At 40.7% G+C, this 27,969-nt stretch overlaps 1 protein-coding gene across 2 annotated transcripts in view; it reads right to left on the reverse strand.

Annotated features, from left to right (window-relative positions):
• Nucleotides 1-27,969, reverse strand: part of LOC112261995 (leukocyte tyrosine kinase receptor-like) — an 88,263-nt gene that overhangs the window by 52,214 nt on the left and 8,080 nt on the right. For both annotated transcript variants that reach the window (XM_024437656.2, XM_024437655.2), the window contains exons 2-6: nucleotides 16,918-17,007; nucleotides 14,557-14,706; nucleotides 12,310-12,538; nucleotides 6,974-7,113; nucleotides 6,713-6,853 (exon numbers count right to left, since the gene is read on the reverse strand). In XM_024437656.2, the coding sequence (XP_024293424.1) occupies nucleotides 6,713-6,853; nucleotides 6,974-7,113; nucleotides 12,310-12,538; nucleotides 14,557-14,706; nucleotides 16,918-17,007 (750 nt within the window). The remainder of the gene's footprint in view (nucleotides 1-6,712; nucleotides 6,854-6,973; nucleotides 7,114-12,309; nucleotides 12,539-14,556; nucleotides 14,707-16,917; nucleotides 17,008-27,969) is intronic.

The following is a 27,969-nucleotide window of genomic DNA, read 5'->3' on the forward strand; positions in this document are numbered from 1 at the left end:
ACTGATTTCCTGATATGAACTGTAACTCAGTAAAATCGTTGAAATTGTGTGGCGTTTTATATTTTTGTTCCGTGTCTAATATAAGCATTTCGCTATACTGCCAACAGATGCTAAATATGTGTGTGACCAATACAATTTGATTTGATATATACACATACACACACACACATACACATACACACACGAAGTGGTGGAAAAAGTATTCAATTGTCATACTTGAGTTGATGACAGAGCTGGTGTAACCGAGTCAGGATTATAGGCCTCCTTGCTCGCACACGCTTTTTCAGTTCTCACCATACATTTCCTATAGGATTGAGGTCAGGGCTTTGTGATGGTCACTCCAATACCTTGATTTAACAAGGTACCCCAAACATAACAATGGTCATTATGGCCAAACAGTTTTATTTTTGTTTCATCAGACCAGAGGACATTTCTCCAAAAAGTACCATCTTTGTCCCCATGTGCAGTTGCAAACCGTAGTCTGGCTTTTTTTTGGTGGTTTTGGAGCAGTGGCTTCTTCCTTGCTGAGCGGCCTTTCAGGTTATGTCGATATAGGACTCGTTTGGCTGTGGATATAGATACTTTTGTACCTGTTTCCTCCAGCATCTTCACAAGGTCCTTTGCTGTTGTTCTGGGATTGATTTGCACTTTTCGCACCAAAGTATGTTAATCTCCGAACGCGTCTCCTTCCTGAGCGGTATGATGGCTGCGTGGTCCCATGGTGTTTATACTTGCATACTATTGTTTGTACAGATGAACGTTGTACCTTCAGGCATTTGGAAATTGCTCCCAAGGATGAACCAGACTTGTGGAGGTCTACGAAAAAAATTCTGAGGTCTTGGCTGATTTATTTTGATTTTCCCATGATCTCAAGCAAAGAGGCACTGAGTTTGAAGGTAGGCCTTGAAATACATCCAGAGGTACACCTCCAATTGACTCAAATGATGTAAATTAGCCTATCAGAAGCATCTAAAGACATGACATCATTTTCTGGAATTTTCCAAGCTGTTTAAAGGCACAGTCAACTTCTGACCCAGTGGAATTGTGATATGTTGAATTATAAGTGAAATAATCTGTCTGTAAACAATTGTTGGAAAAATGACTTGTGTCATGAACAAAGTAAATGTCCTAACCGATTTGCCAAAACAATAGTTTGCTAACAAGAAATTTGTGGTGGTTGAAAAACAAGTTTTAATGACTCCGACCTAAATGTATGTAAACTTCCTACTGCAACTGTACAGTAAAAATGCAAACATACAGTAAATATATTTTTGCATATGCAAAGGAATAAAAATAGGCGTATTTGTACTGTATGTTAGCTCAATTGTACGAAATAGATAAAGAAACCGTGAAAATACAGTCAAATCTAAATCATAAGTCAAGAAACAAATACTCCATTGCGGAAACAAAATCAATCATATATGTTGTTTTTGTCCGGCCACAGATTTTCATCAACATCACAGGCGATATTCTCCTTGGCCAGAGAGTGGAGAAATATCTTCTGGCCTGACGCATCCACCCCTGAAAAGACTGGAATGTTACCATATTCCTCCTCAATTGCCTGGATTACGGCCATACGTTCATGGGGTTTGCGATCATACACCTTCATACACCTTGTGTCATGCACAAAGTAGATGTCCTAACCGACTTACCAAAACTATAGTTTGTTAATTCACAAGAAATTTGTGGAGTGGTTGAAAAACGAGTTTTAATGACTCCAACCTGAGTGTATGTAAACTTCCGACTTCAACTGCATGTACTGTACATTAATTGACGAGGGCACTAGAACAATCTGACATCAAATGTCAGCTGTTTTCTGATTATCTGGTCCTTCTGTCCCAAACGTAGGAAGGCCTACAGCAGCACCTAGATCTTCTGCACAGATTCTGTCAGACCTGGGCCCTGACAGTAAATCTCAGTAAGACAAAAATAATGGTGTCCAAAAAAAGTCAATTTGCCAGGACCACGAATACAAATTCCATCTAGACAACGTTGCCATAGAGCACACAAAACACTGTACAAACCTCGGCCTAAACATCAGCACCACAGGTAACTTCCACAAAGCTGTGAACAATCTGAGAGACAAGGCAAGAAGGGCCTTCTATGCCATCAAAAGGAACATAAAATTTGACATACCAATTAGGATCTGGCTAAAAATACTTGAATCAGTTATAGAACCCATTGCCCTTTATGGTTGTGAGGTCTGGGGTCTGCCCACCAACCAAGAATTCACAAAATGGGACCATCACCAAATTGAGACTACTGTATGCATGCAGAATTCTGCAAAACTATCCTCTGTGTACAACGTAAAACACCAAATAATGCATGCAGAACAGAATTAGGACGACACCCGCTAATGATCAAAATCTAGAAAAAAAGCCATTAAGTTCTACAACCACCTAAAAGGAAGCGAATCCCAAATCTTCCATAGCAAAGCCATGACCTACAGAGAGATGAACTGGAGAAGAGCCCCCTAAACAAGCTGTTCCTGTCCAGGACAGCAACACAATTAGACCCAAACAAACCATGAGAAAACAAAAAGATAAGGAAATCTTTGACTTTGTACAGTCTCAGTGAGCATAGCCTTGATATTGAGAAAAGCCGCCGAAGGCCGACCTGGTTCTCAAGAGAAGAAAGGCTATGTGCACCCTGCCTACAAAAATGAGGTGGAAACTGAGCTGCACTTCCTAACCTCCTGCCAAATGTATGACCATATTAGAGACACAAATTTCCCTCAGATTACACAGACCCACAAAGAATTCGCAAAAACAAATCCAATTTTGATAATCTACTATTGGGTTAAAGATTCCACACTGTGCCATCACAGCAGCAATATTTGTGACCTGTTGCCACGAGAAAAGGGCAACCAGTGAAGAACAAACACCATTGTTAAGACAACGCCTATTTCTGTTTATTTATTTTCCCTGTTGTACTCTATTTGCACATCGTTACAACACTGTATATAGACATAATATGACATTTGAAATGTCTTTATTCTTTTGGAACTTTTGTGAGTGTAATGTTTAGTGTACATTTATTGTTTATTTCACTTTTTGTTTACTGTCTATTTCACTTGCTTTGACAATGTAAACATGTTTCCCATGCCAATAAAGACCCTTAAACTGAAATAGAGATGTATAGGAATCCAACGAATGAAGGAAAGTATAACGCCACACTGTCGACCAATAACGTTCAGTTTATCATGCTGCATCACGCGGATGCCAAGCATCTTGTCACACAACCCCTTCTCAAAGTCAATGTATGTGTTGGGAAGCATACCTATTTTCCTGGAAAGTATGTAATGTCATGATTCCAAAGCATATTTGATATTACAGATAGAAATTTAGTTATCTCACATCTCGGAAAAGATGTGTAATGTTGTACTTCTTGTTTGCGAAATTCGTGCTAATGTTGGGTTTTTGTGCTGGCGCCCAATAGACTCCCATTCACTGCTTGTTCCAGAATCGCACACCAACACTCAGATATCATTGACAAACGCAGGATTTGTGTTTAGTGAGTCTGCCAGATCAGATGCAGTAGGAATGATTACCCGTTCCATTGATAGGTGCGTGAATTTGACCATCATTCTGTCCCGCCTGAACATTCTAAATGTAACAAGTACTTTTTGGTGTCAGGAAAAATGTATGGGAGTAAAAAGTTAATATTTTCTTTAGGAATGTAGTGTAGTAAAACTAAAAAAATAGAAATAGTAAAGTACAGGTACCCCAAGAAACGACTTAAGTTAAAAAAAATTAAAAAGTACTATTTAAGTACTTTACACCACTGTATAAAGTACCACTGTATAAAGTACCACTGTATAAAGTACTTACGTGAATTTCATCATAATGAAGCATCTTATTTGTGAACAGCTATGTATAGTTATGAAGCCACCTAGCGGAGTGTTCTTGCCACAGCATTTTCTTGATAGGATTGTTCTGGACTTTTTTGTTGTTGTTGAATATTTAACTTATATTTGAAAAACAAGTGTCAGGGATAAAGATTGCACATTTTGAACAATTTGGAGGGATATAGCTGCTCTAAGGATTCTTAATTATTAATTAATGTTATGCTAAAAACAGTATTGTCACCTCCTGCTGCATGATAATATTGCAAGACAGTCCATTTTGGTCAGTTTTTCTTGTCTGCTGAAAGGACCTATGCCTTTGCTTTACTGTGTTGTGAGTATTTAAGCAAGTTTTATTTTCAAAAGCTGTTTTCTATGCAGTTATCCACATCCACACCCCAGGAAGATCAGAGGAAGCAGACCAGAGTTAGACCAGAGGAAGATCAAGGACTCGCAGTATTGAAGTAGAGTGGATTCACACTGGTAACAAGGACACCAAACAAGTCAGAGCAAAGCAAGGAGGAGGCACCAGAAAGGTTGGTTTGGACTGCAGTGCAGGAGTTACTGAGATCCTGAAAGAGGGAAAGGATATTTTCTTCCGCACTGGACAATCCAGCAAAGGCCTTGAGACTGGCTTTGAGTTGTGGGACTTCAAACAGACTTCCAGGTGATGTTTCCACTGATACAATATATGAGACAGTCAAGATAACCAAGTTGAGTTTCTATATTGTAACTAAGCCATTGCAAGAGACTTGAAGACACGTCCATCTCTGAGCCTTTGAGTGATGTGTCTCACGATGATGATGAATATGACAGCACTGTGTTCATTATCCAGGATGAAGACCAAGTATCAGAGGTCAGTCAGCATGGGCCAAGCATCACTGATTACACAGTCAGCACAGATATCCCCATCATCTTCAACCACCCAGTCATCTGAGCTGAACATTTCATCACTGATTGGCATTACCCTGAACTGAACTTATTAACATGGTAAGTTTAGGCCAAGGTCACTGCACAAGCTCACCAAGAATAAATAATATCACCAATTTAATGCAGATAATAAAAACAAGTGTTAAGAATAGCTGCTGGTGGGGCGTGTGTGATTGTTTCATCAGTAAGGTATAATAAACATAATTATTACCTGCACACGTTTAAGGAAGCAGAACTGTATCAAACTTCTATCCAGGAAGAGGTTTTGGAAGAGGTTCATCCAGAACTGCACACTTTGTTTTCTTAATATGCCCACCATGATTCAATTCACAGGTTTACAGTGCTACATCCATAAAGGAAACTTCAATCTTTGGCAAAACTGTCATTGTGGTTTCTGAGTAGAAACACCTGCATTTTTTCTACGTGCCCATTTTCGGTACCTCTTGTCAGCGCAGACCCTCTCTGGGCACGCTCCCAAACGCGTAACACATGTAATGAAGTAATCTGCTATTGCCTTTGGTCATTGTTTGTGGTGTAAGCTTCCATCCACAAAACATAAAGGCTAAAGCCATCTATGAAGCCCTGTATTGCAATACCATATGGTTTCATTTTATCATATTCGTCCATATGCCATAGCACGTTGGAACCTTTGGTTGTGTATTGCCATCATCTCATGCGTTGTGCGCGCCTAAGCTCCACACCTTGACCTGGCGATCGATCATCTTGATTATCTGTCTTATAGTGTCTTGCGTTACTACAAAACCTCTCTGAATTGTACAAAGATGCAACCCTCTGTAGCCTTGCATTTGCCCATTACTGTTGATTTCACTGTACAACGGTCTATACCTCATCCAATTCCGTGTGGTTCCTCCTTCTGAAAAGACCCAATCTGCGGCACAAACTCCTTAAGGTCATTATACTTATAATAATAAAGCCAATTGTAAATGATTGTCACACCCTGATCTGTTTCACCTGTCTTTGTGATTGTCTCCACCACCCTCCAGGTGTCGCCCATCATCCCCATTTTCCCCTGTATATTTATACCTGTGTTCTCTGTTTGTCTGTTGCCAATTCGTTTTGTTTAGTTTTGGTTCGTCAAGCGTTTTTCCCTCTGTTCCTGTCTCTCGATTGTTCCTGTTTTCTAGTTTTCACGGCTTTTGACCTTTTCTGCCTGCCCTAACCCTGATCCTGCCTGCCGTCCTGTACCTTTGCCCCACCTATCTGGATTACGGACCCCTGCCTACCCTTGACCTGTCGTTTTCCTGCTCCTGTTGGATTAATAAACTGTTGTTAATTTGATTTCGTCTGCATCTGGGTCTTACCTCAAATGTGATAATTATAGTTTTACCACGTTATCTAACTCCGGCCTTTCTATGGTGGCTTGCACAGCAACAGGAAGCCAGGAATCATGCAATTAACCAAATCCCCTACTTTAAACTTGAAATATAACTGCCACATTATTCGGAAAATAATGGCACTTTGTCTTCAATTTTTTCTTTCAAATTTATTCTTGAAATATTGCCACTTTATTCACAAAATATTGCTACTTTATCCTCGTAATATTGTCACTTTATTGTTGAAATATTGCCACTTTTCACAAAATTTTATTTTGAATTTATTGTCGAAATATTGCCACTTTATTATCGAAATATTGGCACTTAGAAAAAATATTCTCAGTGCAAAAATAAATAAAAGTAACTCATAGTTTTTGTTTTCTCTCTTGAATTGGCCCTAATACTCTTCCATACCTATCTGAAAGGTCAGAATATTACATAACTTAATTGTATTTCTCAAAGTATGAAGTTTAGATAAAATATAAACAACATGTTTCTTGGAAAGATTAGATACAATGTACACATACAGTACACAGGGCCCAGAGTTTTCCCATGAGTAATGTAATGTAATGTTGTTGCACTGTTGATGCCCTCACAGACTCACCACAGATAAATCCCTCATCTTCCCCTAGGGGGCAGTCACCGTGGAAGTCACACACACTAGTCTTGTCAATGCAGCTGCCCAAGTCACAGTGGAAAGACTTGCTCTCGTCACAGTCTGTGCCTAGCTCTAAGTCATGGTGACCTGGAACAAGAAAGAGCTCACATTTAACTTCTGGTTTAGTCCACCATAATACGCTAAAGTAAAAATAGCATTGCATTTAGATTTTTCTATTGACGTTTGGATATGTAGATCAGAACATACCCATGTCACAGTCTCTGAGGTCCAAGGAGTCGAGGGCCAGAGAAGCCTTTTCCTTCCCCAGGCAGGTGGAGTAGAGTAGGGTCACCTGGAAGGGCTCATCCACCTCTCCAATAACCGCCTCCAGCACCTCCCACTGGGCCCTATTCATAGCAAACAGAGGGTTAAGTGTGTGTGTCTGTAGTATGTATGTGTGTTTCTGCGTGTTTGTTTGTGTGTCTGGACGGCAAAATGTTGAAAGGACTTTCAGTTCAAATAAGTATCTAAACAGCCTTGTCTATTGTCCCAAACAGTATTTGGCCATCTGTGCAGTAAGTAGATAAACAACTTTACTTTAATGAGAGAAGTGTGTTGCATCTACACTACCGTTCAAAAGTTTGGGGTCTCTTAGAAATGTCCTTGTTTTTTAAAGAAAATCACATTTTTTGTCCATTAAAATAACATCAAATTGATCCGAAATACTGTGTAGACATTGTTAATGTTGTAAATGACTATTGTAGCTGGAATCGGCAGATTTTTTTATGGTTTATTTTTACATAGGTGTACAGAGGCCCATTATCAGCAACCATCACTCTGTGTTCCAATGGCACGTTGGCACTGGCCTTCTTTAGACTAGTTGAGTATCTGGAGCATCAGCATTTGTGGGTTCGATTTTCGGCTCAAAATGGCCAGAAACAAAGTCCTTTCTTCTGAAACTCGTCAGTCTATTCTTGTTCTGAGAAATGAAGGCTATTCCATGCAAGAAATTGGCAAGAAACTGAAGATATCGTACCAAGCTGTGTACTACTCCCTTCACAGAACAGCGCAAACTGGTTCTAACCAGAATAGAAAGAGGAGTGGGAGGCCCCGGTGCACAACTGAGCAAGAGGACAAGTACATTAGTGTCTAGTATGAGAAACAGGTGCCTCACAAGTCCTCAACTGGCAGCTTCATTAAATAGTACCAGCAAAACACCAGTCTCAACATGAACAGTGAAGAGGTGACTCCGAGAGACTGGCCTTCTAGTCAGAGTTCCTCTGTCCAATGTCTGTGTTCTATTGCCCATCTTAATATTTTATTTTTATTGGCCAGTTTAAGATATGGCTTTTTCTTTGCAACTCTGCCTAGAAGGCCAGCATCCCAGAGTTGACTCTTCACTGTTAACGTTGAGACTGGTGTTTTTCGTGTACAATTTAATGAAGCTGCCAGTTGAGGACTTGCGAGTCATTTGTTTCTCAAACTAGACAATCTAAGTCCCTAAGAGCTTTGCACACCTGGATAGTACAATATTTGCACATTATTCTTTAAAAAACTCTTCAAGCTCTGTCAAGTTGGTTGTTGATCATTCAAGTCTTTCAAGTCTTGCCGTAGATTTTCAAGACGATTAATGTCAAAACTGTAACTAGGCCATTCAGGAACATTCATTGTCATCTTGGTAAGCAACTCCAGTGAATATTTGGCCTTATGTTTTACGTAATTATCCTGGTGAAAGGTGAATTTGTTACACAGTGTCTGAACCAAGTTTTCCTCTATGATTTTGCCTGTGTTTAGCTCTATTCTGTTTATTTTTATCCTAAAAACTCCCTAGTCCTTGCCGATATCAAGCATACCCATAACATGATGCAGCCACCACCATACTTGAAAATATGAAGAGTGCTACTCAGTGATGTGTTGGACTTGCCCAAAACATAATGCTTTGTATTCAGGACAAAAAGTTAATTTCTTTGCCACATGTTTTACAGTTTTACTTCTGTGCCTTATTGCTAACAGGATGCATGTTTTAAAATATTTGTGGCCTCCCGAGTGGCACAGTGGTCAAAGGCACTGCATTGCAATGTTAGCTGTGCCACTAGAGAACCTGGGTTCGAGTCCAGGCTCTGTTGCAGCCTGCAGTGACCGGGAGACCCATGGTGCAGGGTACAATAGACCCACTGTCGTCTTGGTTAGGGGAGGATTTGGCTGGCAGGGAGTTTCTTGTCCCATCGCGTACTAGTGACTCCTGTGGCGGGCCGTGCACAGGGCATGCTGACACGGTCACCAGGTGTACAGTATTTCCTCTGACACATTGGTGCGGCTGGCTTCTGGGTTAAGTGGGCATTGTGTCAAAGAAGCAGTGCGGCTTGGTTGGGTTGTGTTTCGGAAGATGCACAGCTCTCGACCATCACCTCTCCCGAGTCTGTACGGGAGTTGCAGTGATGAGACAAGACTGTAACTACCAATTGGGGAGAAAAAGGGCTAAAAAATAAAATAAATACAATTTTAAAAATGTAAACAATTTATTTTCACTCTGTCAGTATTGTGACGTAACTACAATGTTGTTGATCCATCCTCTGTTATCTCTTATCACAGCCATTAATCTCTGCAACTGTTTCCTTCCTCTCCGGCAACTTAGTTAGGAAGGGCGCCTGTACCTTTGTAGTGACTATGTGCAGTGATATACCATCCAAAGTGTAATTAATAACTGCACCATGCTCAAAGGGATATTCAATTTCTGCTTTTTTTACCCATCTACCAATATGTGCCCTTCTTTGCAAACCATTGGGGAAAAACCTGGTCTTTGCGGTGGAATATGTGCTTGAAGCCCACTGGGCACACACTAGTTGAATTAATGTTGTTTCCACATCATTTCAATGAAATTATGTTGAACCAACGTGGAAAAGACATTGAATTGACATCTTTGCCTAGTGGGAATATTGATTTCACATTGGCTCTAATGCTGTTTCTGCTCCTGCAGTACCATACAATAACCATCTAACTGAGATTCCCTGAGCTCAACGACAACACAAGAGGTATGAGACCCCACTACATGGCATCTTAAACCACTTTCATTTGGAACCGAGAAATCCAGTAATTCTCTAATCCTTTTATCTGAGACCTGTCAGAGAACCTAGCAGCATATGGCCCACCAATCGATATTTAGAGATTAGCTAGCACACGTTAGAAGAGGACTCCCAAAACAATTTAGGTAGTGTGGATTGACTAAGATATGAGAAGTGCTAAATGAAATACGTGTACATCACCTTTCAAATCCAAGATTAAACCCTGATTAGTTTGTTTTTTTCATGACGTGTATGCCTTTATTCAAGAGATGCTCTTAACTGTCCACTTCTATTAATACCTCAGCTCTGTTCATAGCTACTATGTACAAATGCACCTGTATATATCAAGGTTATACTCTGACATTTTGAACCTCTCCCTCACCGAGTCTGTAATACCTACATGTTTCAAGCAGACAGCCATGGTCCCTGTGCCCAAGGAAGCGAATGTAACCTGCCTAAATGATTACCGCCCGCGTAGCACTCATGTCGGTAGCCATGAAGTGCTTTGAAAGGCTGGTCATGGCTCACATCAACAGCATCCTCCTGGATACCCTTGACCCACGCCAATTTGCATACCACCCCAACAGATCCACAGATGACACAATTTCACTCGCACTCCACACTATCCTTTCCCACCTGGACAAAAGGAACACCTATGTGAGAATGCTGTTCATTGACTACAGCTCAGCGTTCAACACTGTAGTGCCCACAAAGCTTATCCTTAAGCTAAGGATCCTGGGACTAAACACCTCCCTTTGCAACTGGATCCTGGACTTCCTGACGGGCTGCCCCCAGGTGGTAAGGGTAGGCAACAACACGTCTGCCACACTGATCCTCAATGCTGGGGCCCCTCAGGGGTGCGTACTTAGACCCCTCCTGTACTCCCTGTTCACCCACGACTGCGTGGCCAAACACGACTCCAACACCAACAATAAGTTTGCTGACAACACAACAGTGGTAGGCCTGATCACCGACAACGGTGAGACAGTCTATAGGGAGGAGGTCAGAGACCTGGCAGTGTGGTGCCAGGACAACAAACTCTCCCTCAATGTCAGCAAGACAAAGGAGCTGATCGTGGACTACAGGAAAAGGCGGGCCGAACAGGCATTAACATCGACGGGGCTGTAGTGGAGCAGGTCGAGAGTTTCAAGTTCCTTGGTGTCCACATCACCAATGATCTATCATAACATTTAAAAAATATATATATTTAACCTTCATTTAACTAGGCAAGTCAGTTAAGAACAAATTGTTATTTACAATGACGGCCTACCAAAAGGCAAAAGACCTCCTGCGGGGACGGGGGCTGGGATTAAAAATTAAAAATAAATAACATATAAATATAGGACAAAACACATCACGACAAGAGAGACAACACTACATAAATAAAGACCTAAGACAACAACATAGCAAGGCAGCAACATATGACAACACAGCCTGGTAGCAACACAACATGGTAGAAGCACAAAACATGGTACAAACATTATTGAGCACAGACAACAGCACAAAGGGCAAGAAGGTAGAGACAACAATACATCACGCAAAAGCAGCCACAACTGTCAGTAAGAGTGTCCATGTTTGAGTCTTTGAATGAAGAGAGTGAGATAAAACTGTCCAGTTTGAGTGTTTGTTGCAGCTCGTTCCAGTCGCTATCATGGTCTAAACACACCAAGACAGTCGTGAAGAGGGCACGACAAAGCCTATTCCCCCTCAGGAAACTAAAAGATTGGGCAATGGGTCCCCAGATCCTCAAAACGTTATACAGCTGCACCATCGAGAGCATCCTGACAGGTTGCATCACAGCCTGGTATGGCAAGTGCTTGGCATCTGACTGTAAGGTGCTAGAGAGGGTAGTGCGTACGGACCAGTATATCACTGGGGCCAAGCTTCCTGCCATCCAGGATCTACAATAATAGCGGTGTCAGAGGAAAGCCCATAAAATTGTCAGAGACTCCAGTCACCCAAGTCATAGTCGGTTTTCTCTGCTAACGCACGGTAAGCGCTACCAGAGCACCAAGTCTAGGACCAAAATGCTCCTTAACAGCTTCTACCCCCAAGCCATAAGACTGCTGAAAAATTAATCAAATGGCCAACGGACTATTTACATTAATCCCCCTATTTGTTTTATACACTGCTGCTACTCGCTGTTTAATATCTACCCCCGCACAGACTCGGTACTCCTTGTATATAGCCTCGTTATTGTTATTTTTATTTTGTTACTTTTTATTATTTTGTTACTTTAGTTTATTTGGTAAATATTTTCTTAACTCTTCTTGAACTGCACTGTTGGTTAAGGTCTTGTAAGTAAGCATTTCACAGTAAGATCTACACTTGTTGTATTCAGCGCATGTGACAAATAAAGTTTGATTTGATTTGCTACGAACTTACTCAAGATGCAAGGTAGAGTACCGCAAGTGAGATACACATGATCGCACTAAAAATCTCGTTGAGCAAATGCTACTACTGTAAGAATACAAAAGAGAGATTGTTGAGAAGTTGTGTGGAATGTTAAAGTGAACAAGCATAAAATCAAAACATGCTAACCTGGTGCCATCTTGGTCTCTGCCACTGAGAGCTGTTGTGCTGATGACAGACGCTGACTCGACTGGTTTCACTAAGACTGAGAGGTTTCCAGCGGTGGGCCCCAGCTCAAAGCGGGCCAGCTGCAGATGGCACAGTGGGCCACTACTGTAGACCACTGGACTAGTGATGTAGTATTCACACTTCCTAGAAGCCCTGGAGGAAGCGGAGGGACTCAAAAGCAGGAAGTGACCTGGAATGGGGGGGACAGACAATAATTTCCACAAAGTCAACTGAAGTGTTTGGACGAAAAACCCAACCCATAGCGATATATTTTGTATTGTTCTGACTGAAAGCAGTATTTTCAGTTAATTATGAAGCAAAACAACACATCAAAATGATTAGGGGAAAAATGCTGCATTATCCTACTGCACATAGACCTCCTTACAGTGTTACACACCGTAGCTGTTTCTCTTGGCCGGGTCCCCCCCAGGCGCTCAACACACGTCACCATCTCTCTAACAATTCCATTACATCTCCCTGAATACAGCTGTCATGACGTGGACCTTTCTGGATATAGATTGTGCCTTCCCCCTCTCTCTCACTCTCTCCTAAACCCAGGTTCTGTTATCTCAGGCCGTAAATTCCTGGCGGAGACTCTCTCCCCCGGCCATACAGTATAGAGAGAGAGAGAGTTTCACAGTAGAACAAAGGAACTTCTACTACATCACAGAATTTGAGAACTGAACAATATCCATGTTTTGGAGAATGTGTAAACGGTCAATGGAGAAGCCAGCTACGACCGGTCTGTTTTCTTTTTCATGTTGGTGACCAAATGAAAGGCAATACAGCCACATTACATTACTCTGTTTATACAGGTGCCTCCGTTATGAGGTTTGCATCTAATTATTGTATAAAATTAATGGGTAAAGATTAAACTATTTGTGAAATTATGTAATGTGATATTAAACCTTTAATGTGAGAGTTTATATTTCCTTTAAAGTTTAACTAAGTCATTGCCCCCCCCCCCCATGAGCACAGACATGATCCGGCGTCATGGAACAGCCCTTTCCTATTGTTACGAATAAAACCCCCTCCTGAGGAAATCCTCTTTAGACCATGAATACCTCGGTGTCAGCTGAGCTGGCACAGGTTAGAGTACCAAGACTGAGCAATCCCACAGCGTGAGCTGTGATTGCGAATAGTTTAGACTAAGCAAACCCACAGCGTGAGCTGTGATTGCGAATAGTTATTAAATTCCTGACCATACCACGTGGAGCATTGGCTACACGGCTAGAAACGGTTCAACTCTGAGACTATTGAACCCTACCGAATAAGAGAAAATCTTAGATACTAATTACTAGTCTGCAGCTAGAAATGATGTAAACCTGGGATGTGAATACAGACAACCGCCGAAACATCTATTCTATGAGAATATTTCTGAATGGTACCCTGAAGTATCCATCTAACCACGAAAGAATTTGATCTTCAGGGAAACAGAAATAGAGAGAGAGAGACTTGGAACTCTCCAGCAGACGGACCGGACTCCAACAGAGAAGATCACAACACATGGGTGTAAATATATATTGATTGCAATTATTCCAGAATGAGTGAGCGTTCATGTGCAAAGGATTAGCATTTCAATGAATATAATTATCAACTGTGTGTAGTGATCCTTTTTGTCTTTCCCGCTCTCTCTCAGTCCACACCCACTTCCCTTCGTCCACCAAGCCATCATATCAGCTTAGCCCACTAGGGAATCTTCCCTATCATTTGTTAGTAACATATCTACAGTTTGTTTGTTTATGCATTTCTGTGATTATTTAGTTAGTTAGTAAATAAATGATTAAGCAAATTGGTGTATGGATGATTCATACGAAAGGCTGGGTTTGTGCAGATAACCAACAATTTACGACGTTTGGAATGAGACTGACGGGAGGTAAAGAATAATTCATTAATAGAAGACTAATTGATCAGATATTAAAATATCTTTGTACAAAATGTTTTAAAAATATATAACTTTGTAATCTGAAGATTTTCCATGGTGCCCGGACTTCCTAGTTAATTACATTTACATGATTAGTTTAATCACGTAATAATAATTACAGAGAATTGATTTGATAAAATAACAGTCTTCACTTTTAATGATGCCAAAGACACGACACAGTATACTACACTATGCTCTCAGTGAGATGAAAGGAGTAGCACATTTAAAGGTGTGAGTGAAACACACATGGAGTATTCTCTTTGTGACTGTGCTTCCTCCCTTACCGTCAGAGTTCCCCTCCGAATGGTCGCTGACTGGCTTCATGGCCTGTGTGCTGGATCTTTGTTGCTGTGGTGACATGGCCCTCCAGTCATTTCTGACACTGTGATTGGAGAAGGTCCAAGAGCAAGGCGATTCAAAATCACAAGAGGTAGCTGCAGGAGTGAGGAAAAAGAGATCCATTATGTCTGAGACTGACTCTATGTTCCATTCACACATTCTTGCTAAACATTGGCCACTGTATGATGTAATTTCTATTGTACTGTGTTCAGTACTGTATTCATTCACGTCAACATGGAAATCAAGAGGGAAACTGCACCTGATTGTAATTAAATTAGTTTAAATTAATTATACAAATGAATGACAGAAACGCATGGAACTAATGATCCTCATCTGATGCCAAATTAGACCAACATTGCAGCCTGCTTCAGAAATATGATGAAATTAGGACATCACAAAGCCTTAACTGTATACTCCACTCTACCAACAGCTCCTAACAGAAGTAAACACTCCAGATGCCCATGGGTGAAATTAGTAGAAGTGAACCAAATCTCAGGGCAATTATCAGTTGAAACCATTATGGTTCCAGTAAATTGTCTAAAATAGAAACAGTGTCCTTGGTACTGTTACCACAGTTAGAAGGCTTTACTGTTTCTACTGTCAACATATTCAGACAAGTGATGCAGAGTGATCTACATAATTGGTAGCCTCACAGCAGTCACCAACACTTTCACTTGTACCAAAGGAGCTTTCTGACATGGATATTTTGTATTTTATTTAACCAGGCAGGTCAGTTAAGAACAAGTTCTTATTTACAATAACGGCCTAGGAACAGTGGGTTAACTACCTTGTTCAGGGGCAGAACGACGGAATTTTACCTTGTCAGTTTAGGGATTCAATCTAGCAACCTTTCAGGTTACTGGCCCAACACCAAACAGGCTACCTGCTGCCCCATTACCTGAGAGCATATTTACCAGACTCAGACAGTGGCAATAAGTAGACCACTCTGACAATCTCCAAGAACAGCAGACGCCAAACCAGATACAGGCATACAGCATAATTAGTTGAATTGTCTTTTTAGTTTAACATTGAAAACCCATTATAAAGCGTATCAGAGCCTTAACAAAAAGCCATAATTTAACATAATGCTACTAGACACACACACTCACGTTCAAATGACTCATGTCAGTACATATTCAGTACACTTTCTTCTCATCAACTAAGCTCGATTAAAATGACCTTAGAAACCCTGCTTAATGTTCTGAGCTGTTTCAGATGGATTCCATTAGCGCTTTAACTTTCCCAAAGTTCAGTGCAAGAGATATGAGTCTCCAAATCGACACCGACAAGACAATTCAAAATTGCTTTATAGTGCAGACTAAGAACGTTCCTTGGTGTCTGAAGAAGCCTACTGTAGCACCAACTAGTGATTTGTGAATGATCAAACTTAAAAACAACTCCAATATAATCAGAGAAGACCAGGGAATGTCAGTCTGGAAAAGGAAAATATACATTTTTAAGGGCTCCATAATTGGCATGTTGAGTCTAACAATCCTAATCTAATCCAAGTGAATGAGGAGGGAGTCATGTGATGTGTCCTGACGGAATGAAACCACTAATAAGACAACCACATCTCTTTCCTCTGGGACACAGAAATACTAGAATTTAAGTGGTTAGGTGAAAAATTTAAGACACGTTTTGGTCGTAAATAAAACATGCAGATGAGGATTTTTGTGTGGAGCTCAATTTCATCAGGGTCTTCATTTAATGCGCAAAGTCTCATTTAGAACAAACGCGACTGCCAACGTGAGCTTTGAACACATTACAATGCTGTAACAGCTATGACAAACACTATTAGATTAGTGCTTTCTATAGTTTAAATTACATTGATTCACTCTCTGCAGACCACACATAAGAGAAACGGCAGCCCTATAACGGCAGCCCATTTATAGGTAACAGAAACCCGGAACCCCATTGTCCCTGACACACATTATCATTAATGAAACTAAACAGGTTGGGTTCAGTACAGATGTAGGAACTTAATTTGAGCCAGTTTTCTACGGCAGGAAAATAATCTGCACAAACAGGAAATGTGAATTATTATGTGGATTATAATTCATGGCTATTTTTGTCGGGGTTGATACAACTCAAATACACTACAAGTTTGCATTTCCTTCTGTGCAGGAAAATGATCAGCAACAAAGGGTGATTAAATTAAGATCTGTTGACACTGAATATTTCATACTTATTTCAACGATATGGGGGAGAGTTCTATGTGATTGATTTACTAAGTAAATCATGCTTCTTCCCTAGGTCTCCAAATGACAAACAGCTTGGTGTGGATAATTCTTGTGGATAATTCTTACCTTGGCTCTTGTCCTTAGGACTCAAGTAATGGGGAAACATGAAGCTCTCCTCCAGGGACATGTCCAGTAGAGCATGACTGGAGCTGCCAACTGAAAGCGAGAGAGCGAAAGAGAGAGACAAGTGGTTACATGATTATTTTTATTGACTGTGTGTCCCTAGTGTTTCCACACAACATGGTTGACAGCAGAGGACTATTAGACAGTGGGACACCAGGCTGTCCTTCCATTTTAAAGTTCAAATGAGAGATATTGTCTACCCTGGGGCCTGTAGATCAACACAGCTGCATGAACAGCCAGTTCAATCAAGACAAGTAGATTACTGAAGACGCCCCTGACGCAAAATAGTATAATGACAAACAGATCCATCAAACTTAAGTATAGTTGGCTTACGTCAGGTAGCCTAGTGGTTGGAGTGTAGGGGCGGCAGGTAGCCTAGTGGTTGGAGTGTAGGGGCGGCAGGTAGCCTAGTGGTTGGAGTGTAGGGGCGGCAGGTAGCCTAGTGGTTGGAGTGTAGGGGCGGCAGGTAGCCTAGTGGTTGGAGTGTAGGGGCGGCAGGTGTAGTGGTTGGAGTGTAGGGCGGCAGGTAGCCTAGTGGTTGGAGTGTAGGGGCGGCAGGTAGCCTAGTGGTTGGAGTGTTGGGCCAGTAACCGAAAGGTTGCTTGATTGAATCCCAGAGCTGACAAAGTAAAAATCTGTTGTTCTGCCCCTGAGCAAGGCAGTTAACCCACTGTTCCCCAGGTGCTGTGAATGTTGATTAAGGCAGCCCACCGCACCTCTGATTCAGAGGGGTTGGGTTAAATGCGGAAGACACATTTCAGATGAAGGTACTCAGTTGTACAACTGACTAGGTATCCCCCTTTCCCTTACTCAATGCTCCCTGACGAGGCCTTTAAATACAAGTCAGTTTCATGGTACCCATTTATTGAATATCCCAATTTAGTTTTCATGAAAAACCGGGACAATAAGTTCCATACAAGGTAACCATAACACAACAGTTCATAACCTTCTCTCTGGATTGACATACAGCATATTAAATCCTCTTGTTGACATAAATTAACAACACAGATCAAACACAAAAGGTTGGGCATGTCTTTTAGACTTGGCAATAAAACCTTTAGCTTATTTATAGAGGATGGGACATTAAGATCTTTCACTTATTCGTAGTAGTTAGGAATGCCTCCTCCCTGAATCTGTCCTTACATTTCAATAGCATCAGCTGAACTTAATTATTAGGTAAACCCTTGAGCTACAACTTGTCCACACTTACTCCGTTAAATGAGGGTGGAGGGGATCATGCTGTCATCCTGGTCAGTGAGTTTTACATTAAAATAAACCACTTGGATAAACAAATTCTGGAAATCATATTTCACTGCCTGTTTATTTTATACCACAGGAGGCATCCAACGTAATCTGGGATCTCAAGGAAGCTTTCAGAATGTGTTAACAATAAAATATATATAAATAAAGTATTCACAGAAGAGCCATAAACAAGACCATACAGCAGAGAATATTGCAAGTGTGAGTGCTCTGTTTAACAGAGGCTTAGGGATTCTAAAGCATGAAACACATCTAGAATCTCACTGCGGATTGGTACTTATCACAGTGGGAAACCTGTACGTAAATCCGAGACACTCCATTTAGTATGATACAGTGCCTTCAGAAAGTATTCATACCCCTTGACTTATTCCTCATTTTGGTGTTACAGCCTGAATAAAGAATGGATTAAATACAGTGGGGCAAAAAAAGTATTTAGTCAGCCACCAATTGGGCAAGTTCTCCCACTTAAAAAGATGAGAGAGGCCTGTAATTTTCATCATAGGTACCCTTCAACTAATCACATTGTAAGATTTTTAATGAATTTCTTTGCAAATTATGGTGGAAAATAAGTATTTGGTCACCTACAAACAAGCAAGATTTCTGGCTCTCACAGACCTGTAACTTCTTCTTTAAGAGGCTCCTCTGTCCTCCACTCGTTACCTGTATTAATGGCACCTGTTTGAACTTGTTATCAGTATAAAAGACACCTGTCCACAACCTCAAACAGTCACACTCCAAACTCCACGATGGCCAAGACCAAAGAGTTGTCAAAGGACACCAGAAACAAAATTGTAGACCTGCACCAGGCTGGGAAGACTGAATCTGCAATAGGTAAGCAGCTTGGTTTGAAGAAATCAACTGTGGGAGCAATTATTAGGAAATGGAAGACATACAAGACCACTGATAATCTCCCTCGATATGGGGCTCCACGCAAGATCTCACCCCGTGGGGTCAAAATGATCACAAGAACAGTGAACAAAAATCCCAGAACCACACCTAGTGAATGACCTGCAGAGAGCCGGGACCAAAGTAACAAAGCCTACCATCAGTAACACACTACGCCGCCAGGGACTCAAATCCTGCAGTGCCAGACGTGTCCCCCTGCTTAAGCCAGTACATGTCCAGGCCCGTCTGAAGTTTGCTAGAGAGCATTTGGATGATCCAGAAGAAGATTGGGAGAATGTCATATGGTCAGATGAAACCAAAATAGAACTTTTTGGTAAAAACTCAACTCGTCGTGTTTGGAGGACAAAGAATGCTGAGTTGCATCCAAAGAACACCATACCTACTGTGAAGCATGGGAGTGGAAACATCATGCTTTGGGGCTGCAAAGGGACCAGGACGACTGAACCGTGTAAAGGAAAGAATGAATGGGGCCATGTATCGTGAGATTTTGAGTGAAAACCTCCTTCCATCAGCAAGGGCATTGAAGATGAAACGTGGCTGGGTCTTTCAGCATGACAATGATCCCAAACACACTGCCCGGGAAACGAAGGAGTGGCTTCAAGGTCCTGGAGTGGCCTAGCCAGTCTCCAGATCTCAACCCCATAGAAAATCTTTGGAGGGAGTTGAAAGTCCGTGATGCCCAGCAACAGCCCCAAAAGATCACTGCTCTAGAGGAGATCTGCATGGAGGAATGGGCCAAAATACCAGCAACAGTGTGTGAAAACCTTGTGAAGACTTACAGAAAATGTTTGACCTCTGTCATTGCCAACAAAGGGTATATAACAAAGTATTGAGATAAACTTTTGTTATTGACCAAATACTTATTTTCCACCATAATTTGCAAATAAATTCATTAAAAATCCTACAATGTGATTTTCTGGATTTTTTTTCCTCATTTTGTCTGTCATAGTTGAAGTGTACCTATGATGAAAATTACAGACCTCTCTCATCTTTTTAAGTGGGAGAACTTGCACAATTGGTGGCTGACTAAATACTTTTTTGCCCCACTATATGTTTTTTTCTCACCCATCTATACACCATACCCTATAATACAAAGTCTATAAGAGCTTAGCACACCTGGATTGTACAACATTTTAACATTATTATTTTAAGAATTCTTCAAGCTCTGTGAAATGTGTTGTTGATCATGGCTAGACAGTCATTTTGAAGTCTTGCCATAGATTTTCAAACAGATTTAAGTCAAAACTGTAACTCGGCCACTCAGGAACATTCACTGTCTTCTTGGTAAGCAACTCCAGTGTAGATTTGCCCTTGTGTTTTAGATTATTGTCCTGCTGAAAGGTGAATTCATCTTCCAGTATCTGATGGAAAGCAGACTGAATGTCACGTCCTGACCATATAGAGTCCTTATTTTCTATGGTGAAGTAGGTCAGGGTGTGACTGGGGGGTTAGTATAGTTTATTATTTCTATGTGGGTGTTCTAGTTTTCATGTTTTATGTTGGTGATTTGTATGATTCCCAATTAGAGGCAGCTGGTAATCGTTGTCTCTAATTGGGGATCATATTTAAGTAGTGTTTGTTCCCACCTGTGTTTGTGGGATATTGTTAATGGGTAGTTGTATGTCAGCACTCCATTGTCGTCACGTTTCATTATTAGTTTATTGTTTTTGCTAAGTTTCACTATTAAAAAAGTATGTGGAACTCAACATTCGCTGCGCCTTGGTCCGTTTCTACAAACGATCGTGACACTGAAACAGGTTGTCCTATAGGATTTTGCCTGTGCTTTGCTCCATTCTGTGTCTTTTTTATTCTGAAAAACTCCCCAGTTCTTAACGATTACAAGCATACCCATAACATGAAGCAGCCACCACTTGAGTGGTACTCAGAAATGTGTTGTATTGGATTTGACCCAAACATAACACTCTGTATTCAGGACAAAAAGTGAATTGCTTTGACACATTTTTTTACAGTGTTACTTTAGTGCCTTGTTGCAAACAGGATGCATGTTTTGGAATATTTTTATTCTGTACACACTTCCTTCTTTTCACTCTGTCAATTAGGTTAGTATTGTGGCGTAACTACAATGTCGTTGATCAATCATCAGTTCTATCCCATCACAGCCATTATACTCTGTAACTGTTTTAAAGTCACCATTGGCCTCATAGTGAAATCCCTGAGCAGTTTCATTCCTCTCCAGCAACTTAGTTAGGAAGGATGCCGGTATCTGTGTCGTGACTAAGTGTATTGATACACCATCCAAAGTGTAATTAATAACTTCACCAAGCTCAAAGGGATATTCAATGTCTGCTTTTTAAAAATGTGTGATACCAATAGGTGCCCTTCTTTGCGAGGCATAGGAAAACCTCCCTGGTCTTTGTGGTTGAATCTGTGGTTGAAATTCACTACTCGACTGACGGACCTTACACACAGAGTGAGTCCATGCAACTTATTAAGTGACTTGTTAAGCAACTTTTTACTCCTGAATTTATTTAGGCTTGCCATAACCTAGGGTTTGAATACTTACGGGCTCAAGACATTTCAGCTTTTCTTTTTTAATTTATTTGTTATATATATATATTAAAAAAAACATAATTCCACTTTGACATTATGGGGTATTGTGTGTAGGTGTAGTGATAAAAAAAAACTACATTTAATCCAGTTTAAATTCAGGCTATAACACAACCAAATGTGGAAAAATTCCAGTGGTGTAAATACTTCCTGAAGGCAATGTATTTTACATTTCGTAAGGGTATGTATTAGTTTGTGGATGTCCATCATCCATTTCGTATGGTATGTATTAGTTTGTGGATGTCCATCATCCATTTCGTATGGTATGTATTAGTTTGTGGATGTCCATCATCCATTTCGTATGGTATGTATTAGTTTGTGGATGTCCATCATCCATTTCGTATGGTATGTATTAGTTTGTGGATGTCCATCATCCATTTCGTATGGTACGTATTAGTTTGTGGATGTCCATCATCCATTTCGTATGGTATGTATTAGTTTGTGGATGTCCATCATCCATTTCGTATGGTATGTATTAGTTTGTGGATGTCCATCATCCATTTCGTATGGTATGTATTAGTTTGTGGATGTCCATCATCCATTTCGTATGGTATGTATTAGTTTGTGGATGTCCATCATCCATTTCGTATGGTATGTATTAGTTTGTGGATGTCCATCATCCATTTCGTATGGTATGTATTAGTTTGTGGATGTCCATCATCCATTTCGTATGGTATGTATTAGTTTGTGGATGTCCATCATCCATTTCGTATGATATGTTCCGAATTAAAATTCGTATGACAGGTTACGAATTTGCAAAACGTACGATATGTTATGAATTTGCAAAACAAATGATGTGTTAACAATTCAAATTTGCTGTGGCTAAGGTTAACTAGGCTAGGGGTTAGGGGTTGAGGTTAAGGTTTAAGGTTAGGAGTTAGGTTAAATGGTTAAGGTTAGGGGAAGAGTTAGCTAAAAGGGTTATGGATATGGTTAGGGGAAGGGTTATCTAACATGCAAAGTAGTAAAAAAGCTGCTAATTAGTTCAAATGCTAAAGTTGTCCATGAAGAGATTCGAACATGCAACCTTTGCATTGTTATACCTTCACTTTGTACGCATGACCGACCAGCCTCCTTACGTTTTGACTTAACCTTTTACTACAGTATGCTAAATCAGGGTCACACAGACTGCTTCTTAGTAGTCTTAAACAAATCTACTTGGAAACAAAATCATTTAAAAAAATAAAGACACCTGCACCATGTCAGATATACAGTATATTTGAAATGTATTCAATTTTGAGTTTGCATCCCAATATTACACTTTATATACAGTGCCAGAGGGGTTGGGTTAAGTGTGGAAGATACATTTCAGTTGAATGCATTCAGTTGTACAACTGACTAGGTATTCCCCTTTCACTTTCCCAGCCAAAAGTTTGGACACACCTACTCATTCAAGGGTTTTTCTTTATATTTACTAATTTCTACATTGTAGAATAATAGTGAAGACATCAAAACTATGAAATAACACATATGGAATCACGTAGTAACCAAAAAAAGTGTGAAACACTTAGGGCTATAACCAAATAGGGCTATCTTTTTTTAACAATCTTTATTAATGATGAAATTATGAAAAATATGAATAACAATCCACCCATGAGGCCAAAGGGGGCGCTTTTGGTCATTGACTGCAGGGAGGGAAGGAACCTTCTGTCTTATGTAACCATACCAAACGTAACATATCATACTACAACTTGACTTTGAGCCAATCAGAGAGCACGAACATCCACATGGGGGAGCCAACAAAAAAAATGAAAAAAATAAGGCATTTTCTCCATACATCCACGGATGAGCCAGTCACACGTCATATCTAATGTAAGCTATGGGATGGTAGCTAGCCAAGTGCACAGACGCAATTCACACAACACTAAATACTTCCTCCAGGCCTGCTAACCACTGTAGCTTGTATTGACATTTTATTGACCATAAAATAGCAACATTATTACAGCTAGCTACTGCCACCTTCTGGCTTGGAGTATTTTAACAAGGCTGAGTGGCTGACGACTTCCAAGGTCTTCGTTTTAACACAAAGACCTCTATAAAACACTACTCATGTTTCCTGATCCCTCTGACTCAACCATTACGGAGAAAACACATGGATTTTTGAAATTAACGTGATAACATGAAATTACACATGTGAAAATGTGATCACATGAAATTTCATGTTAAATCACGTGATTTTCCACGTGCAATTATGTGGTTGTTCTGTGGGGGAAGGCTCCAGGCTACCGACACGCTTTACATCTCTGACTCCCCAAACAAGAACTCAGCAGAAAGGACTGAAATAGATCAAATGTGAATAAACAGATTAATTATAGAAAGCAAGCCGAATTAGAAACAACCATCACCAAATTGTGACTACAACACAGTCACTCAAAAATAAACTGTACATTACAGTTTTAGCTCTATGGAGTGGAGGGCCGGAAACAGGACACAAGGCCAACAATCAGAGCCCTGGGGGTTAATGGAACAATCATGTGACACACCCCCACGGTCCAGTTTGGATCAATACACACTAACAGGGACAGGGGGTTTCACAGTGGGTCGGCATAACTCAACAGCACTGGACAAAAGAGACAATTAAAATAAGACTATACTAGTATTGTATGAAAAGCTCACATGACAATGGACAGTCTGTATGTTGCCAGATGCCCAATGAAAACATAAGAGACAAGGTCACATTGGCCATGCTTGAGAAATGTTGTTATTAAAAACAGTTTTCTAAATGAGGTCAGACTGTAAATACAGTATTTAGAGTAAGATGCCACAGTTTCACTGCAAACACCAATATATTTTCTCAGTTTATATGCCCATTTCACAGAGACCGCTTGGGATTTAAAAGCTATAAAAAGGCCCTTGGCTTCAGAATAAAGCAATTGTGGATTCAAAAACATGCTGAAGAAAACACTAAAACTCATAAATGTATGTTTACTTTGGGTGTGTTGGCTTGTTGGCCAGCTACTGGCTACCAAATATGGCAAAGCATAAGGAATTGTTTGACTGTGTAGCCCTTTCCTGCAGTAAATTGAGCTAGTGGCCTCGTGTGGACAGACGAAAATCAGATGTTTCTATGTCAAATGGTTTTGTTATATTTCAGTCTTCTGTAATGTATATAAAGTGTAATATTGGGATGCAAACTTAAGATTGAATACATTTCAACTCTATGTCTGACATGGTACAGGTGTGTTCTTTTTTTAATCCCGTAACCAAAGATGGTACCTGGAATACGACTTTCCCAACGCGGATCCTTTGTCTGCACCGCCCAGGGCATTTGAACTGATTCCAGAGGCCGACCCAAAACAAAGCCGTCGGAGGAGAGGGTGCTGGAGCAGTCTTCTAGTGAGGCTTCAAATGTGCGCACACCACCCACCGCTTCCGTGTATATTACTCATTAAATGTCCAGTCCCTAGTTAACAAAGTTGACGAAATTAAGGCAAGAGTTCCTTTCCAAAGAGATATCCGGGATTGTAACATACTCTGTTTCACAGAGACATGGCTAGCTGGGGACATGCTGTCGGAGTCCGCACAGCCGTGCATAACAGCCCAGCAAGCAGATACCACGACCACCATCACGGAACTTCACTGGACTTGATGCAAATTGGAAACCATATATCCTAAGGCTGCATTTATTGTAGCTGGGGATTTTAACAAAGCTAATCTGAGAACAAGGCTACCTAAATTCTATCAGCATATCTATTGCAGTACACGAGCGAGTAACACACTCAACCACTGCGATGCATACAAGGCCCTCCCCCGCCTTCCTTTTGGCAAATCTGACCATGACTCCATCTTGTTGGTCCGCTTCTATAGGCAGAAACTAAAACAGGAAACGCCTGTGCTTAGGTCTATCCAATGCTGGTCTGACCAATGGGATTCCACGCTTCAAGATTGCTTCGATCACGTAGACTGGGATATGACGTATACGCTTACTCGGTGAGTGAGTTTATAAGGAAGTGTATAGGAGATGTTGTACCCACTGTGACAATTAAAACATTCCCTAACCAGAAACCGTGGATTGATGGCAGCTTTTGCACGAAATTTAAAGCACGTACCACCACATTTAATCATGGCAAGGCGACTGGAAACATGACCGAATGCAAACAGTGTAGTTATTCTCTCCATAAGGCAATCAAACAAGCAAAGCGTCAGTATAGAGACAAAGAGGAGTCCCAATTCAACGGCTCAAACACGAGATGTATGTGGCAGGGTCTACAATCACGGATTACAAAAAGAAAACCAGCCCCGTCGCGGACATCGACGTCTTGCTCCCAAACAAATGAAACAACTTCTTTGCACGCTTTGAGGACAATACAGTGCCACCGACACGGCCCGCTACCAAGGACTGTGGGCTCTCCTTCTCCGTGGCCGACGTGGCCGACGTGTGTAAAACATTTAAACGTGTTAACCCTCGCAAGGCTGCTGGCCCAGATGGCATCCCTAGCTGTGTCCGCAGAGCATGCGTAGACCAGCTGGCTGGTGTGTTTACGGACAAAATTTGATTTGATTTTGACTGTATTTCAGCTCCATCACATAAGCCTGGGTTCATAACCCCCCTGCACATCTAGTCAAACTTCAAAGGTTATTCCTGGTGTACCAGGCACACACTACAAAAACCCCACACTTGGTAACAATGTGGAATGTCTACTCTTGATAAGAGCCTTTTGGGTAGGATTGAGTGATTTTAATTGTTTGCATGACTTAAATTTCACCTCACACCTTCCATGCTCTGACGAAGTCTGATAAACAGAAGAAACACCTACAGAAAGACATTTAAATTGCCACACAAAATGGACTTGAAAGATTTTCAGGGAAAACTGTAGCCCACAGTTCTCACACTGGAGTGTTTTCCTCATTATATTTTCAAAGGCCATTTTTCTTCCAAGGGTAACAGTACTTACTGGGTTAGTTTCAAGTTTCAAGTTGTAATGTCACGTGCACAAGTACAGTGAAATGCCTTTCTTGCAAGCTCCAAACCCAACAATGCCGTAATCAATATCAATGTAGTACTCAAAATAACACAAGGTAGAGGTACAGGGCCTTCAGGAAGTATTCACACCACTTGACCTTTTCCACATTTTGTTGTGTTACAGTCTGAATTTAAAATTGATCCGATTTTTTTGTCACTACGCCTACACATAATACCCCATAATGTCTAAGTGGAAATACGTTTTTCAAAATGAAAAGATGAAATGAAAAGCTGAAATGTCTTGAGTCTATAAGTATTCAACCCCATGCTGATGGCAAGCCTAAATGAGTTCAGGAATAAAGATATGCTTTACAAGTCACATAATAAGTTGCATGGACTCAATCTGTGTGCAATAATAGTGTTTACTGACTACCTAATGTCTGTACCCCACACATACAGTTATCTGTGAGGTCCCTCAGTCAAGCAGTGAATTTCAAACACAGACTCAACTACAAAGACCAGGGAGGTTTTGGCTTAAATGTACTTGAACATTTATGGCAAGACCTGAAAATTGTTGTCTAGCAATGATCAACAAACAATTTGACAGAGCTTGAAGAATTGTGAAAAGAATAACAGACTATTGTTGCACAATCTGGTGTGGAAAACTCTTAGAGACTTACCTGGAAAGATGCACACTGCAAAATGTGCTTTTATACAAAGCATTGACTCAGGGCTGTAAACACTTACCTAATTCAAATATTTCTCTATTGAATTGTTTATAAGTTTGCAAACATTTCCAAAACATGTTTTCACTTTGTGATTATGGGATGTTGTGTGTAAATGGGTGTGTAAAAAATATATGAATCAATTTTGAATTCCGGCTGTAACACAACTAAATGTGGAATAAGTCAAGGGGTGTGAATACTTTCTGACAGCACTGTAGATATGTATAGGGGTAAGGTGACTAGGCATCCAGATATATGATAAACAGAATAGCAGCAGCATACAGTATATGATGATTGTATGTGAGTGGATGTGAGTGTGTATAGAGTCAGTATAAATATATCTTCATATTATGTGTTTGACCAAATGAAGCAAGCGTTTGTGTGTGTGTTGGAGTGTCAGTGTGCATGTGTGTACAGCATTGTGAGTGCGCGTAGAGACTTGTAAAGAAAATGTATAAATACAATGGTCAACTCAGATAGTCTGTGTAGCCATTTTGAGCCCGGCCACAGCGATGCATTGGCTGTCCACATCACCATCTGTAGCGCCATGCGATCGAGGGCAGTGCTATTTCCATATCAAGCAGTGATGCAGCCAGTCAAGATGCTCTCAATGGTACAACTGTATAACTTTTT

This window comes from Oncorhynchus tshawytscha, linkage group LG11 (assembly GCF_018296145.1).
Source record: "Oncorhynchus tshawytscha isolate Ot180627B linkage group LG11, Otsh_v2.0, whole genome shotgun sequence".
Taxonomy (NCBI): domain Eukaryota; kingdom Metazoa; phylum Chordata; class Actinopteri; order Salmoniformes; family Salmonidae; genus Oncorhynchus; species Oncorhynchus tshawytscha.